The following is an 18,118-nucleotide window of genomic DNA, read 5'->3' as shown; positions in this document are numbered from 1 at the left end:
TCAAATATACTTAACCTAAGAAGTTGAATAAAAATGGGCAGATGTTGGGAAAAGGTAAAGATGTATTTCTGATATAATTTGATAAATAACTCAGCAAAAACACTGTTGCAACTGTTGTGTGAAATATTCTTCAAATATAAAGTTTAGAAACCTTCTAAATTAGTGATTGTATTGATGACTCAAAGTGCTCTAAGTGGTACATAGATTTTATTCAAGTAGAAAAAAAGCTTATTAAACAAGAAATTTGCTGTTTAATAATTACAGAACTAAAAATGTTTGTATCACAATGAAAGATCTTAGTTCCACCTTACAAGGACATTTGGAGGAGAACACGAGAGCCTTCCTTAATGTATTTGTTCTCGTTCTCCTGCCACAAGTCAAAATGTGAGCTGAAAAAAACAAATGGCTCGACCTGTATTAACTCTGAGAGATGCAGGGAGTGAGACAAGGTCAAAAGAGTGTTTTGTACAATGATTAGTTTGTTTCACCTGTTGTCACTCATGATCTTTGCAGAGATCCATTTTCATTCATCCATGACCCTGTGATAAACGACCAGAACCTCAGAAACAAGCAAGATAACATGTTTTATTGTTAAATGATTTATTTTCTTCTGGTTTGGCTTTAGGTGACGTGATGAAAAGTTCTAGTCAAACACTAATATTGAAAACACTAGTGGTTACATGTGATTGTGATTAACGTTTGTGGAGCTCATGTTACCAACAGTCTGTCATCCAACGTGGCTGCAAACCTTCTTCTATAACTACTTTAAAGGAAAAAGTCACACTTGTCAAGATGCTGAAACCACTTGCACATTCACACAAGACCTGCTTCTCCTTTCCTCACATTCGCCATCAGATGTAGCTCTTCTCCAGATCCTTGGCTGATATCGTTCTCAGAGAGTGAGAGGAGAGGAAGAGGGGAGGGAAGGGCATGGCGGAGGGAGGAGGAGACAGGCTGGGTGGGACTGAAATAATGGATGGAGTATCCGAGAGGGAGCCATAACTGGCTCTTAGCACATCCATCGCGCCAGGGCCAACAGAGGCATGGAAAAACACGGGGGGAGGGTCGGTGCTTTCTGTGCTTAAATCTGCAGAGGGAAGGATGGAAAGTTAGCGTGTGCATAAGACGAGGCTTCCTAAAAAGATGTCGGCTCACAGGAAGGCACAGCAGTGAGTATTAATGAGTGGACATGGAGTGAGTGCACACATCAGCTGGTACATAAAGTATTGCACTCCATCATGTAACAACATGTAATAGTGCCTCCACATGGCAGCACACAGGAGGTGCTGCAGCACAACGGGATCGTGCTGCACAACATTAACACAAGTTATACCATCATAACTTTAAATAACTGGCATAACACAACAAATGGGATCCGAAAAACAAAGAGAAACATCAAACACAGATGACTAAGAGACTCTCTGTGTTTGCTGATGATGACAACAATTGTGTTCCAGCAGCCAGATTATTTCTGTCTCTCTTTGGGAGGAGCTCTTCTTGATTGTGTCTTTTGTTAGTGTATTTTTATTCATTTATTTATTCATTTTCACTGTTGTAGTCGTCACATACATCGACAAAGTGCTTGAAATGTTATTGCATCAATAGATAATTATGAATAATTACTCTTGTTACATAATAGCACTTTATAATTTATGTATTTTATTATATAATTCTCTCTTATCTCGTCCTGTCCCGTCTCATCTTAACATATCAAGGTTGTAGATGTGCCTAGTTATCACATTAAAGTTGGAACACACACAGCTGGTTAAAGATAAAGTCCCAATGAGGGCAGATGTCCAAATTCAGGGTTTTGATTCAAATAAGGGAATAAAGGGGAAAAGTAAAGAAAATGGTCAGAAGTTTGTGTGTTTCCTCATTATCGCCTTGAGGTTGAACTCAGATGTAAAGATGGGTTGGTAAGAGAAGAGGACATCGGACATAGTAAAAATGTCTTCTGAAAATTAGGACCTACATTTTTTTTTCTTTAAATGAGTCAATATGTTAAAGTGGAAAATTGATAAATATTTTTTTTTTCTTTAACAAAAAAAAGAAACTACAGATGACGTGAACACGATTCAGGTATTGTAATAAAATGTTAATCCAGTGTCGTTTCAGATCTTCAGTGTCACACAGTGAAAGTAAATTAAATTGAGTATTGACTGTTACCGGGGTCGTCGGTGAGCTGGGTGTGCAGGTATTGCTGTTTGATGTAGAAGTTATTGTAGATGCAGTAAACTGCAGCCATCAGAGCAAAGGTCCCCATGGCTGCTGCGATGAACACGCCCACTTTAGTGTTATCTTTGTCTGCGTGAACATCTGAAGAGACACAAACACACGACGGCGGATCCAGGCCACGACAAAACCGACCAAGTTATCAATTTCCTCAGTTGACAAAGTCCATGTGAAACATTTTCTTACTTCTAGAGTTGTGTGACTTACATGTCTGCTTTGCGTTTAAGTGGCTGGTTTCTTCTTTCCTGAGGAGGTCCCGTATCTGTGGATGAGGAGGAGGAGGAGGAGGAAGAGGAGGTGCTGCTGCGGCCTGGTGGGCGCTGACCTGCTGCCCAGCCTGCAGGGTGCTCTGGGAGCTGCTCAGTGGAAACACCAGCAGCAGGCACAAAGCTGCGAGGCCCGCCATCTAGCTCATCCGCTGGCACACAATGAGTAACCTGATTAAAAAAAATACCCAAAACAAAATAAACCTAAACACCTGGGAACACCAGCTTAGTTAATCAAAAAAATGTTTTAAATAAATAAAAGCAGCTTTCAATACCAGACAGTCACAGTTTCCCAGATGTGTGTGAACATCTGACCTTCTAAACAGCTTAGGTGTGTTACCTGAAGGTCTGTCTGCGTCGGTCTCGTGTTCTCTGCCTCTCTGGCTGACTGAGGCGAAGCTGCATCCAAGACAACTCAACTCTCCAGACACACAAGATCCCCTCGGGGACGCCTGTGAGTCCGCACAAGCACAAACATGTCGGAAACGGTTTGCAGGTGACACGTTAAGTAAGATTAAAGCATGTAATGTCCCTCAAACCTTCTCCTGTGTGTGAGGGTTTATTTTAATCCTTGGAAACTTGTAGATTGGATTGAAGACGACAAAGAGAAAGCAACATTATATTGAAGCTGGTACATGAAGAGCTTCAGAGCTGATTTAATCTTTTTTTCTTTTTTATGTGTCGAGTTGATATGAAAACCACATGTCAGTTCTTGGTACTGTAAAGTTTGTTCCTCTAAAATGTGAAGCCTTCGTCCAGAAGGAAATATTCCATAATTATAGTGTTTATGGCAGCAAAGTGCACAGTGGTGCAGGGAAAAGAAGGTCCACTTGCATTGATTTCCTCCCATAGTTCAAAAACACACATACACGGCAAGTTTAACTGTCCAGTGGTGTGACTGTGTCTGTTGGACCACTGCAGTGACTTTTCTCCAGCAACATTCATTACTTTTAACCGTCTTGAGGGTGAAACTGTATCCGAGATGAACTGCTGACCTGTACAGAGTACCCTGCTCCGATCATCACATGGAGGCGGAGCTCCAGACGCATTTCATTTCGCTCATTACAAACTGAATCAGCCTCTGATCAAACCCTTTATGCGTGACCAGAGTCACAGTCGTGATTGGAAGCAACTTGAGTTATTAATGTAGAAAACATGAACTAGATTTGAAACATCTTACAGAAATAGCAGGTAAATGTTTCGTTGTCTCATGCAGGCTGCACAGGGCGCCCCGCCTGGTGCTGTGACTGACCTCAGAGAACCTCACCAGACCTTTCTGTGTGGAGTTTGCATGTTCTCCTCGTGAATGCATCGGTTTTCTCCTTCGGTCCACAAAACATGGATGTGAGAGTAATTAGTGACCGTAAATAAACCCTGAGCTGCGATGAGCTCTTGACCTGCCCATGGTGTGACCCCACCCCCCTCCTACCTCCCTTAGTTAAAAAAATATATATTTTTGTAAAATTCAAAATCTTCCAAATGAACAAACATATTCAAAGTTGATCATCAACTTCACATTAAAGCAGGTGAATGCTAAAAGAAGTTTTATTCAAAGAATAGAAAGTTTAACAGGGCAAAAATCCCTACAAATTAAACAAAAACATTCTGACATTCAAGCATGCAGCGAAACCTCAGACACTTTGAAATATCGAAGACGTCGAAGCCGAAGGCACCCAGAAACCTCTTTAATTATAGACAAAAAAGAAAAAAGCACTATGAAACAGTCCAATGTGCCTTAACTGTGAAAGATACAAACTCATGAGCGAAGCCGTCGAGCCAAAGAAATGCACATAAGCAACATGAAGACTTCATGAGGTCTGGAGTTTCTCCCACCAAACCCGTTTCCTCTCTTTCTGATTGGTGTGCCGAGCGCTCTCGAGCCACAATGATTGGCTTCCAGCATTTCTGTAGCAAGGTTATATGTTGTCTATCCAGTTTTCTTCCACGGTGAAAAAAACAAAACGCGTGTGTGTTCCTTGCCCTGTAACGTGTCCAGGATGAACCCTGCCTTCACCCGGACTCGGCTGCGATCGGCTCCAGTGACTCGCTGGATAAAGCGGCACAGGAGAGATGGGTGGATGGATGGTTTGTTTTTACTTGATACAACAAACTAACAAAAAAAAAATTACATTTTCAGATTTACAAGTAGAAACACACAAAAAGCCCACAATAGGTGATACACTGGGACTTAATGGATTTTCACATGTGATATGTACATATTTACAATACTGATGTCACTCAAACCAGAGTCTCTATGGAGACCCGTCAACTCCTTGATGCAGTTTTCCGAGAAACATGTAGAATACCACATGTGTATTTATTTTTCCTTTCTTCCTTGTCCTGTTCAAACAATGTGATGTGATTGAAAGCCTTCAGGTGTCAGAGCAGTTTTTACTCTTGCAACAGGAAGAGACCTGGAGTCTCCTCCTGTTGCTGGGGGGGGGGGGGGGGGGGCAGACCAGGAAGAATCCAGACCCGGCAGGAGGACAGCCAACTCCCCGCCCCAGGAGCCCCGTATCTCCAACCACCCACGTTCCCTCCCAATTCCCCCCCCCCAGTAACTCCCCCCCGATCTCTATGGACACACATATATACACACACTTTCGGGGTGCCGTCCGCCCCCCAGGAGCCAGCTGGGCACCCACTAGGCCACTGCGAGATCCCATCCTCCACTACTCCAACCGCGAATGGGGAAGGACACACCCGACACCCCCAGTGCTGCGCCCCAGTGAGCTTGCCTCCCGCATTTCAGCGGCACTCAATCATCAAATCCCCACAATAAAACTTTCCACCTGAATTAGCGTCTCCCTGCTGTAGCAGTCTCATCTGTCAGAGATAATCAGAATGAAATGAACTCATAAGAACAGAATATTTGACAAATTCACTGTAAACCTCTTCAGTAATCAGAATAATAAAAGATTTAAACTGTTCGGATTCTGTTGAAGTTCAAAGTGTGGTTCTGTGAGACGCGTCACTTCAACAAATCCCCGGCTGCAGTAGTGAATAAATATCACTATTAGTTAGTGTTTTGACCTATTTTGGTCAAAAGTATTGAAATTAACTTCCATGGTGTTGCTAAAAGTTATGTTTGTGATACTTTTAAGTTGTTTACTATTTCCTAGCCCGCCGACTGATTCAGTCATTTTATCACCTCAGATCATTGAAATGTTAAGAAAACTTTCAGAAAAATGTACATTTGTCAACAACATACAGCTCAATTAACCAGCTGAAACACATGTACGAATGGAAATAATGAAAACCATCTGTGGCTCAGTGTCTTTAAAATGTCTGTCTGTTTCCCCGCGATGGGGAAGCCTGGCTTCACACAGCCACGGATCGACTCCAGAATATGTAACGAAGTCCAACTGGCAACGGGCAGGAAGCAGCTGGGATGTGTTATAACTAACAGACCTGAGATGCTACTGAGCTGGAACATTAATGTTACCGGTGTTTGGATGGTTTGATGCCATTAAATGTGCTTAAAAACTGTGGAAACAATGTTAAAACATTCAGCATCCCATAAACACATCAATGGGTGACTTCATTGAAAGTGTTGGCAGTAAGGCTGTGGCTCGTATCGTTAACAAACAACCGTTTTTTTGTTTTTTTTCTCTGCTCAATTGTTCGATTACTCTAATAAAATCTGACCTTGTCACAAAGCGCAGAGAAATAAATGATTTGTTCCGTCACTTACCTTTGACCCACTAATTAACATGTGGTGTGTTAGAAATCCACCAACTTCTTGATATGCATGGCTGTGATTTAAAGGGCCAGTGCGGAGGGTTTGGGAGTCTAACAGCAGAAGGATTCAGAGTTCAGTTTCTCTCACCTCAGACGGAGTCCTTCATATGTACAGAAGGAGCAACATCTCTTGAACAAACTCAACAAAGGACCCAGAGTTCTCCTACATGTTGCCCTCACTGATACGACTCCATCAAATCTCACACACTCGTCCTAAACAAAAGGTTTACATATTTAAAAAATGGACACTTTACTTCTCCATGTGCTCGGAAACTCTGAATTGTCCATTAAAAAAACAAAAAAACAAAAAGAAACAAACAAAGACCCAACGAATGTTTTGGGCCAGAATTTGAGTCAACGCCTCCGGTGTTTAGGAAAGACGAGGTGCGCTCCCGTTCACGTGGTCCACTTTTGACATGTCGGTCATCGGACACTCGTCAGTGCTCACGATGCTGTACTGACCAATCTCCGTGTCTCGGGATGTTCCCGAGTTCCTCTCCCGCAGAAGAGCGTGGATCAGACCCACCGGCACCGGCAGAATGGCAAATAAGATCAATAAAGCCATGACAGCCAGAGCCCAGTCTGGATACTCCAGAGACTCTTTAGAAGCCTGCAAAGAAAGAAATCCCATTGATCACTGAAGAATATAAATAACAGCAGCAGCATTCAATTACTTCTTTAACGGATTCTTTGCTTTATGTAGGAAACCAAGTGTGGAGACAAGCTGCTTCACTATCAAAAGTCTAAGACTCACAAAAGAAGATATCTACTGTAATTTTTTGAGCAGTTCATAATCTGTCCCCTCCAGGTCCCACTACTTAATACAGGAAGTTAGAACTGCTAAAATAATTCCATCTAATCCAGGTTGAACCCGCTGCAGACGCTCCAAGCTTTTATCGGCATGAATCCCCGGAGGAGCTTTTGAAAAACAAACATTTTCAAAAGGGAAAATGATGGAGTTGTCATTATTTAAAAATGATTGTGCTATTCATCCAGCTACCAGTGAGATCAAACGTGCTGAACATCACAGTTCTCCTGTTTGAAAATGCCCGCATATCCCACTGCGTGCAAAAAAAAAATAAAAAATCAATGTTCTATCTTAAAACTAAATTGTTTGAGGTCAGAAGAATATGAGTAATTGTTTTCCACCACAGCAAGGCTCCGTTCACATGGCAACGTTTCAAATAAAATCGCATCGTTTTTGTGTTTTCATTTCAGAAAAACGATCACGTTTACACGCAAATGTTACGATAACGATGTAATTAGCATATTGGGCCACGAGTTGGCGCTGTGTGAATCTGTGATGAAAAAACACACACACACACACACATGCAGCAGAGAACAAACTGCTATAAACATTAACAACAGGAGAACACGGACATTCTAATGGACCAAGTTAGATTGTTATTACAGTGACTGTCTTATTGTTCTTATTCTCCATCTACTGAGCATGTGCAGAAGAACTATTTAATACGGTGGCGGTGCACATGCGCGGTAGCAGCGTTTCCTACAGGAAACAGGAAAAGCGAGCGTTTCCAGAAGGTGTCGTTCTCGCAGGTCGATGGAGTCGGGATCGTTTTGAAAAAGCGTCTTCAAATGAAATCCTTGCCGTGTGCGCAGACCCTGAAACGCTTCCCACCTTTTCTTGGTTCCACGCCATGTAAGTTGGTCGTGCGATGAACATGCGGATGGTGGTGGCTGCCAGCAGCCCCAGCATAGCAAGAAGGCAGATGTATTTCCACAGGTACTTGTAAATGACAGAGGGACGCCAGCCCAGCATCGCCTCGATGTCATCCAGGAATCTAGGAGGGAGAAGAAAAGCGATAGATATTTACAATCGGCTCAGGTGGCGAGCGTTGAGAGACGGTGATGAGCCGAACCTCACCTGTCGGCTCCGTACAGCCACGAAACACTGAAGGTCTCAAAGACCACCACGATGATGAGGGGCAGCGTGGCGGAGTAATCGTCGAACATTGACACAAAGTAGTTCCCGCAGCGCTGCGTGAAGAGCAGGCCGATCACGAAGCCGACGAGGCAGCTGAAGACTGCAACAGACAGACGAGTTCGGAAAACTTAAGGTGGACTGCTGGGTTGGAGCTGTGATACATAATCTGAATGTTTTCTCATTTTGATTCTAACTTTCCTTTGGGGATTAATAAATGTTTGCTGCTGATGAAGAATCATGTGAACACGGACGAGTTCTGACTGACAAGTTTTGTTTGTTTTCTCTTGTATGTTCACAGCAATTATGATAATTGTAGCAAGTATAAATCTCTTTAGTCGGACAGAAACTTTTATCTTTAATCAAGTTGGTACGAAATCTTTCTTCACATCAGCTCCAAGCAGGGATGGGTACCAAGTAACGTAAAATCGAAAAGGTACCATTTTACGAGTACCTAAACACATCCTTGTGACTGTGAGGGAGTGGAAGAGTAGGCGATTTTCCGAGCCGGACTTGAACACAGCATTGCATGATGTCAGGAGCTGCAGCAGTGAACAAAGCAGCATGGCTGATGGAAAGCGCTGACAAGTGTGGCTCCACTTTTCAAAATGCAATGCAGATTACGCTTGATGCAATATTTGTGGAATGGAGTTCATTTGGTTTAGACCTATTTGCCCTCCATGGACCCCCATCACACAATGTGTCCAGGTGTGAAAAGAATAGAAGAACGTGGAGCTGGTTTTAATTTGAGCATTATTAAGAAAGAACACTGCGTAGTTGTACTTCAGGGTTTTCATGTTAAATATATTTGTGACACAACCGGGATGTTAAAATACAAACAGTTGGATGTTGTTTTGATTTATTTGTTAAAGTTTACGTAGAGAAATCAATATGTTAAATTGACATTATTTGAGATTTTATTATTAAAAGTAAAGGCGTTGCTTACTGGTGAGTTTAGTCTTGTTGTTGGCCAGCAGTTTGAAGCGGTCAGTGAGCGGAGCGAGGATTCCCTCCATAGTGCCAAACATGGTGCTGAGTCCCAGATTGAGCAGCATGAGGAAGAAGAGCGCCGACCAGAAGGGGCTGCCGGGCAGGAGCGACATGGCCTCCGTGAAGGCAATGAAGGCCAGGCCGGTGCCCTCCACACCCTGAACAGGAGCGCCGATTTGTAAGTGTAGAAGACTAAAAACCAACTAACAAAGCAAGAATCTGATAAAGTACCTCCTGCATCTCTTTTTCCAAGTCACAGTCTGTTAGATTACAAGGCACCGAAGATCCATACTGCTTAAACCAGGATCTGTAGTCCTGAAGAGCCACGGAACCCGGATCAGAGTAGTTAAAGACTGGCATCACGTCTTTGTCCACAAACCCGCCATCAATCTGCTCCGTCAGCTTCTTTGTGTTCCTAAAAACAAACAATAATACACAGAAATGTCTACTTTGACCAGGATCTGAGCTGAAAAGTTTCAAATACAGGATTACAGTTCAAATCAACAGTCAAAGGGCTGTCAGGCTGTTTGGGTCACGTACCTGACAACACAGTCCATCACCAGGATTTTGGCCCTGAAGCCGAGCACAGAGAAGACCACCAGAGTGGCCAGCACCGACGTGAAGAAGTTTATTGTGGCGACAGTGAAGGCATCGCGGTGGCAGTTGTTGTTCTTGGGGTTGTAGGAGGAGTAGGCGATGATGGAGCCGAAGCCGAGGCCCAGCGCAAAGAAAACCTGCGTGGCCGCCTGACGCCACACCTGCACGTCTGCCCAGATCTCCAACTGCGACACAAACGACTGCTGAGTCGGGGGAAAACGGCCACATCGTTCCCAACGCTCACACAACAATCCGTGCCTGCTCGTACCTTGGGGTAGAACATGTGCGTGATGCCCTCTAGGGCCCCGTCCAGCATGAGCCCGCGGATGAGGAAGCAGATCAGCACGGCGTAAGGGAAGACGGAGGAGAAATACATCACCTGGGAAAAGACACACAATCATCATCATCATCATCATCATCATCCGTGAGCACTAAATGTTCTAGTTCAACATCTGGACGGTTCAAACAATTTTTTCCCCGCAAAACCTTTAACCCTTATTAGTGCGGTCTCTGCTCAATGCTTCCTCCACAGAGAGGACTGAAGCTTCAAAGCAAGATTATTATGTTTAGAAGGAATATAAAATACTCTTGACCAGCATTGACAGTGCCCTTCATTAAGACACGCAAATAAACGCAAGTTGCCGAGATGACAGAGTGAGGGCTTACAGGTTACAGGGAGGATTTACAGACTAAAAGATTAAATATCTTTGCTGCGTTTCTTTTTTAAGCCTGAACTCACGACTCCTGGAATCATGATTTCAGGTGAATAATGACAATAACTGCAAGAAACATCGCTAATCTGCACTTGTAGCATGAAGCCATCAGAACAGGGCCGCAAGGATAAAAACGTTGTCGGCGTCTAAATGAGCAGAGGGCCAAATCAAGACTGAACACTTCTATCACAAGGATATAAAGGATATATATGTATGGAAGGACCTGATGACGAGTTCAAAAAAACTTTAACTAAGCAATGTGACTTGAGAATTCACAAAACGTGTCTTTCACTTATGAGGCGTTTATTCCGGTTGGTTGAACTTCTAGTCTGAGGACGGAAATAGAAAGCGAGACAGTGTAACTTCATGAAAACGGTTTTCTTCAAAGTTTCCTGCTGCTCGAGATTCAACAAACACCGGAATGAGGGAACGAGGGAAAGAACCAACGGAGCGTAAAATGAATACAGCCACTTACACTGAACTCTAAAGACGTAATGTGGTTTTTAATCACCTTAAGCCACAAATCCCCCAGATTCCTCCCGAACAGTAACACTGACATTTAGCGAACACATGACAGGGATTTAGACCCAACTGTGATTGTGTCACCAAACTCTTTCTTCTCAACAGTACGAGTTTACACACCCGGGCATTTATCATTTAAAGGGAACAAATGTTTGCAAACTCTTGTGATGAACATTTCCACATGTGCAATAAACACTGACTTACTGTTAAAACGGGTTGAGATCAGAGCACGAATGCATAGAAACACACTTTACAGCCGTGTTTGGATGATCGAGTTCTCATCTGTAGTGCGATCATATAGTGAAGCTGAAGCCACGTCAAAACAACAGACCTTCTCATCGATCGAATTTTCTCATGGGGGGGTAAACTTTGTTCCCGCGACACGGCCACCACAATGTTGATGAGACTGGAGAGTTCCCATTCAAGATTTGTACCAGAAAAAAAAAAAAAGACTTTGAATTTCAGGTCAAGTCCAGTGAGTGGATAATCATTGTAAATAGTTGTTCTGCACATGCTCAGTAGATGGACAATAATTATGTTTCCTCCGTGGTGTCAAGACTCCCAGTCCAGATTCTCCTGGACTTGGTACTTTTATTTTGACAGTCACCGTAATAACAATCCAACTTGGTCGCCTGTGTTCTCCCTTTGTTAATGTGTAGAGTGGATTGTTGAAGGCGAGGGCCGCTACCTTGACGGAGCTCTTGATGCCCTTGAACATTCCCAGACACACGATGGTCCAGGCCCCCAGCAGGCAGCACACGATGTAAGGGTTGAAGGAGCCTGTGTGGTCAATGGAGTCTGTGACATCCAGAGCTTTCCGGTACCAGAAATAAGACGTGGGTGAGCTCTTCTCACATTCTTTCACTGCAGCCGAAACAGAAACAGCCCGTTACTCGTCTGGAACGTGACACAAAGATAAAACCTTCACAGTTTATTCGCCGCATGCTTACCCGACACATTTGCCTGAACTGGACACTGCTCCCAAGGTAAAGGGGACTGGAACGAGTTCCCCAGGTAGAAGAGACTCCAGGCAAGGATCACGTTGTAGTAGAGCGCGACAAAGAAACAAACCTGAGAACGGGTGAAAATCATGTTCAACAATGTCAGTGTGTTAAGTTAAAAACAAGTGGAGACAGTCACGGCTCCAACTCAGCGTCATCACTTCTGTTGGTCCAAACATCATCAGATTAACAAAACCTTGCTTTATTCTTACACGTGGCTTCATGTTACTGAGTGAAACCTACGACACACACACACACACATGTGGAGTGAGTGCAATACGAGGCTGTGGGTCGATCAGTAAGTGACTTGTCGTACCACACAGCTAGAGTAGCCGATGCCGGCCAGCCGGGGAGAAATGTATTTCCACACGCCGATGCTGCCCTGCCTGATGGCCTGACCGGCCGCCAACTCCAGGAAGAACAGGGGGATTCCAACCAGCAGCATCAGCAGCACATAAAGCAGCAGGAAAGATCCTGAGAAGACCGCACACACACACACACACACACACACACACACACACACACACACACACACACACACACACACACACACACACACACACACACACACACACACACACACACACACACACACACACACACACACACACACACACACACACACACACACACACACACACACACACACACACACACACACACACACACACTGTGGTGAGAGAGCTCAACAGTCAAGACGTTTCTGTGGAACACTTGATGTTACATTTATGCCACTTTGAACAAAACAGCTCAGTATTCTGAAGACGAGCGTCCCGCGTGACCTCCAGGATGAAGAACATTGGAGTTTTACCTCAAAATAAACACACAGTGACTCAGGCGCTTTGTAGGCAGCTACTCTACCGAGTACTTTCGTAAATTCACGTGCACGTTTGCACACAACAGTCCTTTTTATTACGAGCCAGTTCTGTGATGACGATGTTTTCCAACGCCGCCGATCACCCGACGCCCTGCGGCCACGCCAACCGTGTTTGGTCCACCTGAACCGTCGGGATCGCTGCCCTGCAGCAGACTCACCTCCTCCATTCTGGTGGCACAGATAAGGAAACCTCCAGACGTTCCCGAGTCCAACGCTGAACCCCACCTGGGCTAGGAAATACTCAATTTTGCTGTTCCATCCCACACGAGCGTCAGGCTCGGCGGCGCCCTCCTCACCAGCAAGGGCGTCGACCTCTGACCCCGCGGGTGCTGTCGGGTAGTCGTCCGTTGGCAAAGGCTGTTTCTCCATCTGAGACCAAGAGACAACAGCAAGTGTGAAAACCTGTATGAAGTAAAACTGTGGCAGATTATCTGTGAAGTCCAAACTATGTTGACATGCCGCTTGGTTTGAATTACATTGTGTGCTTTGGAACAGTAGATTTTCTTAATGATGCACAGTCACACCAAATCGTTCACGTGAGGTGGAACACTTCCTCTTCACAGGAAACGACAGCCGTTTCCCTGATAAGCGGAATAGCATTTATCAGTTTGTCCTCCACAAACTGGGCTTTCCTCTAAACTACTCCTTATACAAACTCCTTCATGCTCCTAACTGAGCCAAACCTGAGGGAACAGAGATCTCGTCTCAAAATAAAGACTCGCCACTTTAGAACCACTTTCAATCTGAGACTAATACAGACCTGCACCACCTGTCCCACCAGGTGGGGATTTACACGGTGCAGGTTCGAAATAATCCCCGATTAGAGGTGGGTCTAATACGCACATCTACATATTTTTTTCGCACGTCGTTGTAGCGGAGTAGAACCATCATCCAAAACAAAAGCCACGTGGGATCGCAACGCGTCAAAACGCGCGCTGCGTCCTCAGGTGACTCACAGAAACCTCAAACCCACCTGGAGGTCCAAAGACGTCTTTAATCAAGAGGTCGATGAGCTCTTCAGAGGTCCGACACGGACCGTAGGATGTATTTTTCTCAGCTGGTAAAAAAAACTCCCCAAAAAAAACAACACGTGTAAATTTCTTTGGTCACTTTGGCTTGAACGGCACAAACCGGCCAATTCTGCTGCTTTAAATTCGATGCACCATGCTGGTTACAGTGATTCTGCCATCGAAGTAGTGACAGAAAAAAGAAAACAGTCGGAGATGTTGAAGAAAGCATGTGCTCGAGCGACGTCTGGGGGCTTCACGCTCGTGGGTGTGAGCTCGAGCCGCCTCTTCCGTTTGTGATGCAACGCGGACCGCGCGCATACCACCGTGCTGCGTTCAGGGACGGAGCGGAACTCTGACCACTCTACACACACGTCACAGCGCAGAGAACCATTGAGTTAAATGAGAATATTAGTGTTTAAAGGATAGAGCCCCTGCTGTTTATTAATGGTGGAGACATTTTGGATCATAAATGAAATAATAAACAAATAAGAAAAATAAAAGAGACTAGGTCCCAGAGGGAAAGCTTCCTGGACTATCTTAACATTGAATGTCAGAACATGTTTATTACCATACATTGCCTATAATGATGCCAAAAATAAAGACAGAATTCATAGTTAATTTAATAATTGTAATTGGAAAATCCTTGTGAAGAAGAGAAAAAACCACACAATTCAACTCCAGTATCTTGTAATTAACAATTTGCCAAAAGACACCTAAACTGTTCAGGAAGATAAAAAAGATCAAATGCTGAAGCGTAAGAGATACTTTGGGGTTGTTCAAGGTGCAAGATAGTAAAAAAAAAAAAGTAGCAATTTTACTAAGTTTTGAGTGGATTTGGGTCTCAAGATACAGACAAAGGTGTCGTGCAAATGAGAATCAGAAACACGTTATTGCCAGGTACCATAGAAAAGAACAATTTATTGGACTACAAATTTTGAAAGGGCTATAGTGCAAAAACATGAAAAAAAAAAAAAAAATCAAATAGTTGCAAAGGTCAAATTGTCAAAAAAAAAAGGATATATAATTATAGAAAAGTGCTGTCAATCACTTTAAAAAATTACTAAATAAAGGCACAATTTTCTGTAATTAATTGCAATAAGTCGCTTTGTATTTCTACTGAAGACTGCAGCTTGTAATGGATAATTATTGAGGGAAAACCACAGAATTAATGTCGACTCAACACACAGAGACTATATTTAAATTCAAAGACTATCTTTATAACGTCCTTTTAGCTTTACATAAATGCTGTTTCTCTCCAAGATCAGCAAAACAATAAAAACATAAATTGATTAATTAATAAACATTTAACATAAGTCTGGGTTTTGTTAGAGTGCAGGTCCATCACTTTGAAAATTTGAATATTTCTCGAAAACAAAGTTGTGAACTTATTACATGAACAAAGTGGCAATAATATACTGTAATATACACACACACACACACACACACACACACACACACACACACACACAGTATACAGGAGAGTCAGTTAAAGAGAGAAAGAGGAGAAATAAATATTTTACCTGCAAGTCTTTCCTCCAGCTTTAGTAGTTTGGTGGCTACTAGTCAGCCAACATGGCAACCTGCTGTTTTGCTGCACAATTACTTCTGTGGTCGTTAACTTCGGCTTTTCAAAGTAAAGCTAATGACGTTCACTTTCCCAATCAACTTTTTAAAGTGAAACTTTTTGCCTTAATATTATTTCACTAGGTATTGCGTTGCTCTGTAGTTACAATGCCGCGCCCAGAGACTCTGCTCCAGTAAGGGAGTCAAAATAACAACAACGAAAAAAGAAAGTAAACAAAACTGCGTTAATTACGTTAAAAACCTTTTTTTTTTTTTACGATTTAAACGTTTCAACTTAATTAATTAGTTATTTTTGACAGCACAAAAAATTATATACAAGTAAGGCCACTGTTCAGTAGACATGCAAGCCAGTGCTCCTGTCTCTCTCTAGTCTTCGGTCAGAAGAGCAAAAAGATTGGGGCGGACCCTGCTGTCACACTTAGTTATAAAATTTAAAGACCATAGAAAGGTGAGGAACCTGCATTCATGTAAATAATGTCTCATATACTTAAAAATGTTTGAACAAGCAATTACATCAATACTTAAACTGGGTTTGTGCATATATGTTTAAAAAGAAAGGCCAAATATGTACAATGTGAAAATTGGGTTTGGACAACATTTGAATAGTTTTTGAGCCCTTGAGTTCTTGTAATTGTTATAGTCCTTAGAGTTTTATCAGTGGTTACATATAATTGTTTTGTCTAGTTTTCCAACTTTTCACTAGACTACTTTCTGCAGAATTAGATATCTTTGGAGGGTTTGTGATGACTGTCACACCACCTGTTTGTCTTAACAGATGGATATTTTTTTGTTGTATCGTTAATTCATCTAACTGAAACTTTGAGTGTATTTTAGTATATTTAGTAAAACATGTTTAAAGGGCAGGTAAGTTCTTTATCATTATTTGGAGAAAAGGTTCACCTGAACAGATGAGTTCAATTAAAACGTGTTACATGAAGAAGTTAAACATTATTACAAGGACTGGTCGGTTCAGCATATTTAATGCATAGTCTTACTTGTAATAATACAGTCATATATCTATTGAGTTTTAATAAAAGTCTGAACTGAAACAGAAAGTTCACTATATTTATTTAAAACTACATATAGAAGTAAGTTTAATAGTAAAAGGTTGTAGGTTGTAAAATGAGTTTATTAGTACAAAGGACTCTGCCAAAGTGACGCGCTTCTGCATTGAGTCCTGATGGTTCTCACATTAAATCCAGCTCAACATTCTGCTTCCGACATGTGTGATGGAGTGATGCCAGGTTTTATCGGAGTCCTGGTCCACCTCACTGACTGCTGGGGGAATACTGCCCGAAATGGGTGTCTAACTTGCAGCATTTACTTATTTTAACAGCGACATGAATCACTTTCCCCCACTTTTGTCGCCTCAGTTTGTGGAACATAAATAAATAAATCAGCGCTGATGCAATCATTCCTCACACTGTGACTGCTGAGTGGAGTGATATATCTGTCCAGTTCGTTTCACAGACACATTTTGATCATAAACCCACAACTGAGACAAACTCACACTTTTCTGGTCCCACAAACAACAAACACGCGCACAGAGGCGCGCAGACGCGCTCTCTGCCACGTCGCCTCCTCGGAAAGTAAACACAAACTTCCCCGCCGCTCACAGACTGAATTATACCGTCTAATCCACGCTTTCGGTCAATTTGGCACGTCATTATCAAAAAATGGTAAATACCTTGTGTTGTCAACGACTAGGGTTTCTTGAAAAAAGTTTCCCAAATGTCCTTAAAGCAAAGTCAAGTGTTGAGCGGGTCCGCCGGCTACTGGGACTCCGCCCAGGACTCTCTCTCTCTGGGGCAGAGGAGAGGAGCTGCCCCAGCCTGCTGGCCCGTGGTGAAAGGTGACACCATCACACACACCTACCCCATCAAACTGCTGCAGAAACGACACCTCAGTTTGTCACAGGCCCTGAAATATATTTCAACTTTATTCAAGAGAATAGTCACCCTGCAATATTCACATTAACACAAACACATTGAGCTCAGGTTACAGACGTTATTATTATTATTATTATTATTATTATTATTATTATTATTATTATTATTATTATTATTATTATTATTATTATTATTATTAGCTTGTAACTTAATCTTATTCTATTATTTTGTCTTTTTGATAGAATTGTCTTTTTTCCTCCTCTTCCCAAGATGGACATGTGTGAGGCTGAGCCAGTCCAGCTCACACAGACACAGCAGATTCTGAATGCAGGTCCTATGATTTCAATATTCAAATGGGGGAAAATCAAGGAGAAGCTGGATTTGGGGCAATAAACGTCGAATACAATGTTTTTGGACCAACGAGACCATGTGAAAGTGTGGAAAAACTGTAGAATATGACCCCTTTAAGAATCTCTAAACTGCGGGCATCACTTGTGCTCTCTTGAGTGTCTGCAGGCGACGTTGCTGACGGATAAGGTAAGGTATACTTGCCAGGTTGTATCAGGGATCTTTCACGAGTACAAGTACGAGAATGAGTACTCCAAGCAGCATTGGACCGAAACTCTATTGACGCACCCCTAAACTGCAATATATTTATTTGACCACCAGGGGCGCACTTTAGTCTGTATTGCGTGGTAATCAGGATTACTACACAGATGTAGAATTGTGTTGACAAAGTTATTCTGATTAAAAT

General features: G+C 42.7%; 2 protein-coding genes across 2 annotated transcripts; both read right to left on the bottom strand.

The window, feature by feature from the left end:
• Positions 1-186: 186 nt before the first annotated feature.
• Positions 187-2,880, bottom strand: LOC308110294 (uncharacterized protein). The gene is made up of 4 exons (XM_080464503.1): positions 2,839-2,880; positions 2,440-2,669; positions 2,167-2,316; positions 187-1,087 (listed from the first exon to the last, which is right to left on the bottom strand). Exons 2-4 carry the CDS (start codon positions 2,636-2,638, stop codon positions 852-854), a joined length of 585 nt encoding a protein of 194 aa, XP_080320629.1. The 5' UTR covers positions 2,639-2,669; positions 2,839-2,880; the 3' UTR covers positions 187-851.
• Positions 2,881-4,020: 1,140 nt separating this feature from the next.
• On the bottom strand, positions 4,021-17,241 carry LOC308110232 (sodium-dependent neutral amino acid transporter B(0)AT2-like). The gene is made up of 12 exons (XM_080464413.1): positions 17,163-17,241; positions 13,040-13,250; positions 12,321-12,478; positions 11,954-12,074; positions 11,692-11,867; positions 10,037-10,147; positions 9,712-9,953; positions 9,403-9,586; positions 9,128-9,329; positions 8,125-8,284; positions 7,879-8,041; positions 4,021-6,849 (listed from the first exon to the last, which is right to left on the bottom strand). Exons 2-12 carry the CDS (start codon positions 13,248-13,250, stop codon positions 6,610-6,612), a joined length of 1,968 nt encoding a protein of 655 aa, XP_080320539.1. The 5' UTR covers positions 17,163-17,241; the 3' UTR covers positions 4,021-6,609.
• Positions 17,242-18,118: the final 877 nt, after the last annotated feature.

This window comes from Lipophrys pholis (genome assembly GCF_963383615.2).
Source record: "Lipophrys pholis genome assembly, chromosome: 1".
Lineage (NCBI taxonomy): Eukaryota > Metazoa > Chordata > Actinopteri > Blenniiformes > Blenniidae > Lipophrys > Lipophrys pholis.
The sequence above is the reverse complement of the archived record's forward strand: the minus strand, read 5'-3'. Positions and strand labels throughout refer to the sequence as shown.

Coding starts and splice junctions, on each gene's coding strand:
- LOC308110232 (XM_080464413.1), bottom strand. CDS start 13,250: ATGGAGAAACAGCCTTTGCCAACGGACGACTACCCGACAGCACCCGCG. Junction 12,479..13,039: donor GTGCCACCAGAATGGAGGAG/GTGAGTCTGCTG, acceptor CGGTCTTCTCAG/GATCTTTCCTGCTGCTTTAT. Junction 9,330..9,402: donor TGGAAAAAGAGATGCAGGAG/GTACTTTATCAG, acceptor GCTCCTGTTCAG/GGTGTGGAGGGCACCGGCCT.
- LOC308110294 (XM_080464503.1), bottom strand. CDS start 2,638: ATGGCGGGCCTCGCAGCTTTGTGCCTGCTGCTGGTGTTTCCACTGAGC. Junction 2,317..2,439: donor CTTAAACGCAAAGCAGACAT/GTAAGTCACACA, acceptor GTGTCTCTTCAG/ATGTTCACGCAGACAAAGAT. Junction 1,088..2,166: donor CCAGCTCACCGACGACCCCG/GTAACAGTCAAT, acceptor TTCCCTCTGCAG/ATTTAAGCACAGAAAGCACC.